The following is a 2,654-nucleotide window of genomic DNA, read 5'->3' as shown; positions in this document are numbered from 1 at the left end:
ATCAATAGTTATGTTTTACATGCATTTTCAACTGTGCAGGGGCTGAGTAGCCCTAACCCCCTTTTTGTTCAAGGATCAGCTATATATATACTCACTGGTAAACTGGAAATAACTTATTACCTCCTAGGGTGATTGTGACAAGTAAATGGGTGATATCCATTGCATGGTGGTTAAGAACATGGTCACAGGTCATATCACAGAAACAATGCTGCTGATTAAGGACCAACTTCGTAAAAGAGCCAATTGAATTTTAAATGGAGATTTCAATATTTATGATACTCTGCTGGCAAAAGTTTGAAAAACCAGTTCTCTGCCTACTCTACACACTTCATTTTGTAAACATCAGGTTTCTTGCATAGGGCCTGGTTTTAGAAGGGACACAAGATTTCAGTTTAGACGAATATATGTGTTGTGGGGTTTTTTGGAAAGGATGAGTGCTAAAGCAGAATATTTTTCTGGATACTTACATAATGATATTTGCTGTTCAAGTTTTATATCTGCAAAGTCCCAAAAGGAAATTCTAAGGGTTAATGTTTCAATATGATTGAAAATTATAAGCAATAATAACCAAATTAGGTAAATTATTTAATTCAAGTGATTTTTAAAGAATTATTTAACTTGGGAACCAGCAGTTAGCGTAATGACTATGTCACTGGACTCCCACGTAGTCGACCGCGGTTCGCATCCCGGACCTAGTGGCTTAAAACTCACGCCGGGCGCGTGTGTGTGCATGCCCAAGATCCCAGGAGGAGAATGGAGGAGAAGGGATTGCGGCGTGACCATCCCCCCTGGGGGGTGATTTCTTGCTTTCTGTCTCTCTGTCTCTGTCTGACGAGCGCACGCGCCCTATAGTGAAAACTTCTCAAAAAAAGAATTATTTAACTTTATTAATTTTACTTATTTATCATTTTAATTTGACCATAAAGGTACAGAGAGAGAGAAAGAGTAAAAGTGAGAAAGCAAGCTGCCAGGTCTGGGACTCAGATCACATTGGCCATGTGGGAGTCCAGCACCCTTAACCACCATGCTACCTGCCAAGTGATTTTTTCAAGTGATTTTTTAAAAAAAAAAGTCTTATAAGCTTTAATTAAGTATACTGTCTGTTTATGCTGTTTTACACATAAGTATTATCTTTTTTCTTTTTTTTCCTTTCATAAAATCTTTAGGTAAAGGAGGTAAAAATAGGCGCAGAGGTAAAATTGAGAATGAATCCGAAAAAAGAGAGCTAGTCTTTAAAGAAGATGGACAAGGTAATTTTTTTCATTGGTGAGGCTTTTTTTTTTTTTTAAGTAACATCTTTTCTTTTTTAAATATGGGATTTCAAGTTCTAAATTTAGCAGAGATCCTAATCATAATCCTGAGCAGTAAATCTCAAGTCCCCTTTGTGCTTTCCAGTTCTTAGCCCCTCCACTTCCCCGGAGCCTTTTTTTGGTGATCGTTTCCTGGTCTACTCAGTTGGCATTGAATGTTGGTGGTATTTCTGTAAACATACAGTACAGTTCAGAAAGGATTAATCTTAAAAAGTTGTGGTCAACAATTCCTTTGTTGATAACAAGTGATGCTACATAGTGTGTAGAGTAACCATGGATATTTGAAGGATGGATCCAAGGCCATTGTAGGCCTTTCCATTCTCCAGCATCATTAAGATATGATTTCATAAAATACAGTAAGGTAAAACTGTACAGATGACTGTCCTTTTTAGACCAGTTTAAGATTTTGTCAATAACTAGACCAAGCAAGGTACATAACACTAGTATAATAAATTCTAACTTGGTCACTGACATTTAATTTATAAGTAATTTTAAATTTTTTATTTTGAGTAATTTCAGGCCTATACAAAAGTTGCAGTACTGATCAAATTAGTTTTCTTTAATTCTTCATCAACATATATATAAATTCACACACACACACACTTTTTTCCTGGACCATTTGGAGTTTAGTTGAAGGCATCATACTATTCTTCCCTTAGCCTTAGTCATCCTGACCTCCATTAGCGGTGGACTTTATTTGAGCAGATACTGCTTTTCGTTTTTCATATTTTTCCCCACTTTGGAACTGAGAGGCTACCTCTGAGTTGGCCAGTCATCTTGAGATATGAGGTGCTAGGTGGGCAGACGGCTTACTATAGTTTCAGTAACTCACACGTCAGTCTCAGTATATTTACAGACTAGTGAATATCTTTGGGAATCAGTCTTACATACAATTTGAATAATCTCAGGAATCTGAGGTGATGTACCCTATAGGATCACTTCCCTCACCCCCCCATGTCTCATCTTCTCAGAGATTTTTTTAAGTGGCGATATAATCAGTGGCTTATTAAGTTCCTGTTTTAGAAAGATTTTGGTTAAAAGTTTGGCATGTTGCCTAGGAACATCTTTCTGGCTTTATAAGCCCTCCAGAGTAATCACCAAGATTTTGTAATTTTACAAAGATATAAACATTTGAGCATTTTTTATTTGCCACGTGTACTAAAAGATGAGATTTGCTTCAGAAGATTCTGAGGGAGGAGAGAGCCCACATTGGGCAAGAATCCAGATGTGAGAGATTAATGATATAGTGTGCATTTTGGGACAGGGCACCTTTGATCTCCAAAAGTCAGCGAATATAGTTACAGAGGCAGTCATGAGTAGATAGGGCCAGCCTGTGGCTTGGTG

The 2,654-nt window shown here is 37.3% G+C and overlaps 1 protein-coding gene across 1 annotated transcript in view; it reads left to right on the top strand.

Annotated features, from left to right (window-relative positions):
- Positions 1 to 2,654, top strand: part of EIF1AX (eukaryotic translation initiation factor 1A X-linked) — a 15,811-nt gene that overhangs the window by 3,730 nt on the left and 9,427 nt on the right. The window contains exon 2 of the mRNA XM_006146680.2: positions 1,167 to 1,250. Coding sequence (XP_006146742.1) covers positions 1,167 to 1,250 — 84 coding nt within the window. The remainder of the gene's footprint in view (positions 1 to 1,166; positions 1,251 to 2,654) is intronic.

Source organism: Tupaia chinensis, unplaced genomic scaffold, assembly GCF_000334495.1.
Source record: "Tupaia chinensis unplaced genomic scaffold, TupChi_1.0 Scaffold000184_1, whole genome shotgun sequence".
NCBI classification, from domain to species: domain Eukaryota; kingdom Metazoa; phylum Chordata; class Mammalia; order Scandentia; family Tupaiidae; genus Tupaia; species Tupaia belangeri.
Note: the sequence above shows the minus strand (reverse complement) of the source record. Positions and strands in the feature narration are given on the sequence as shown.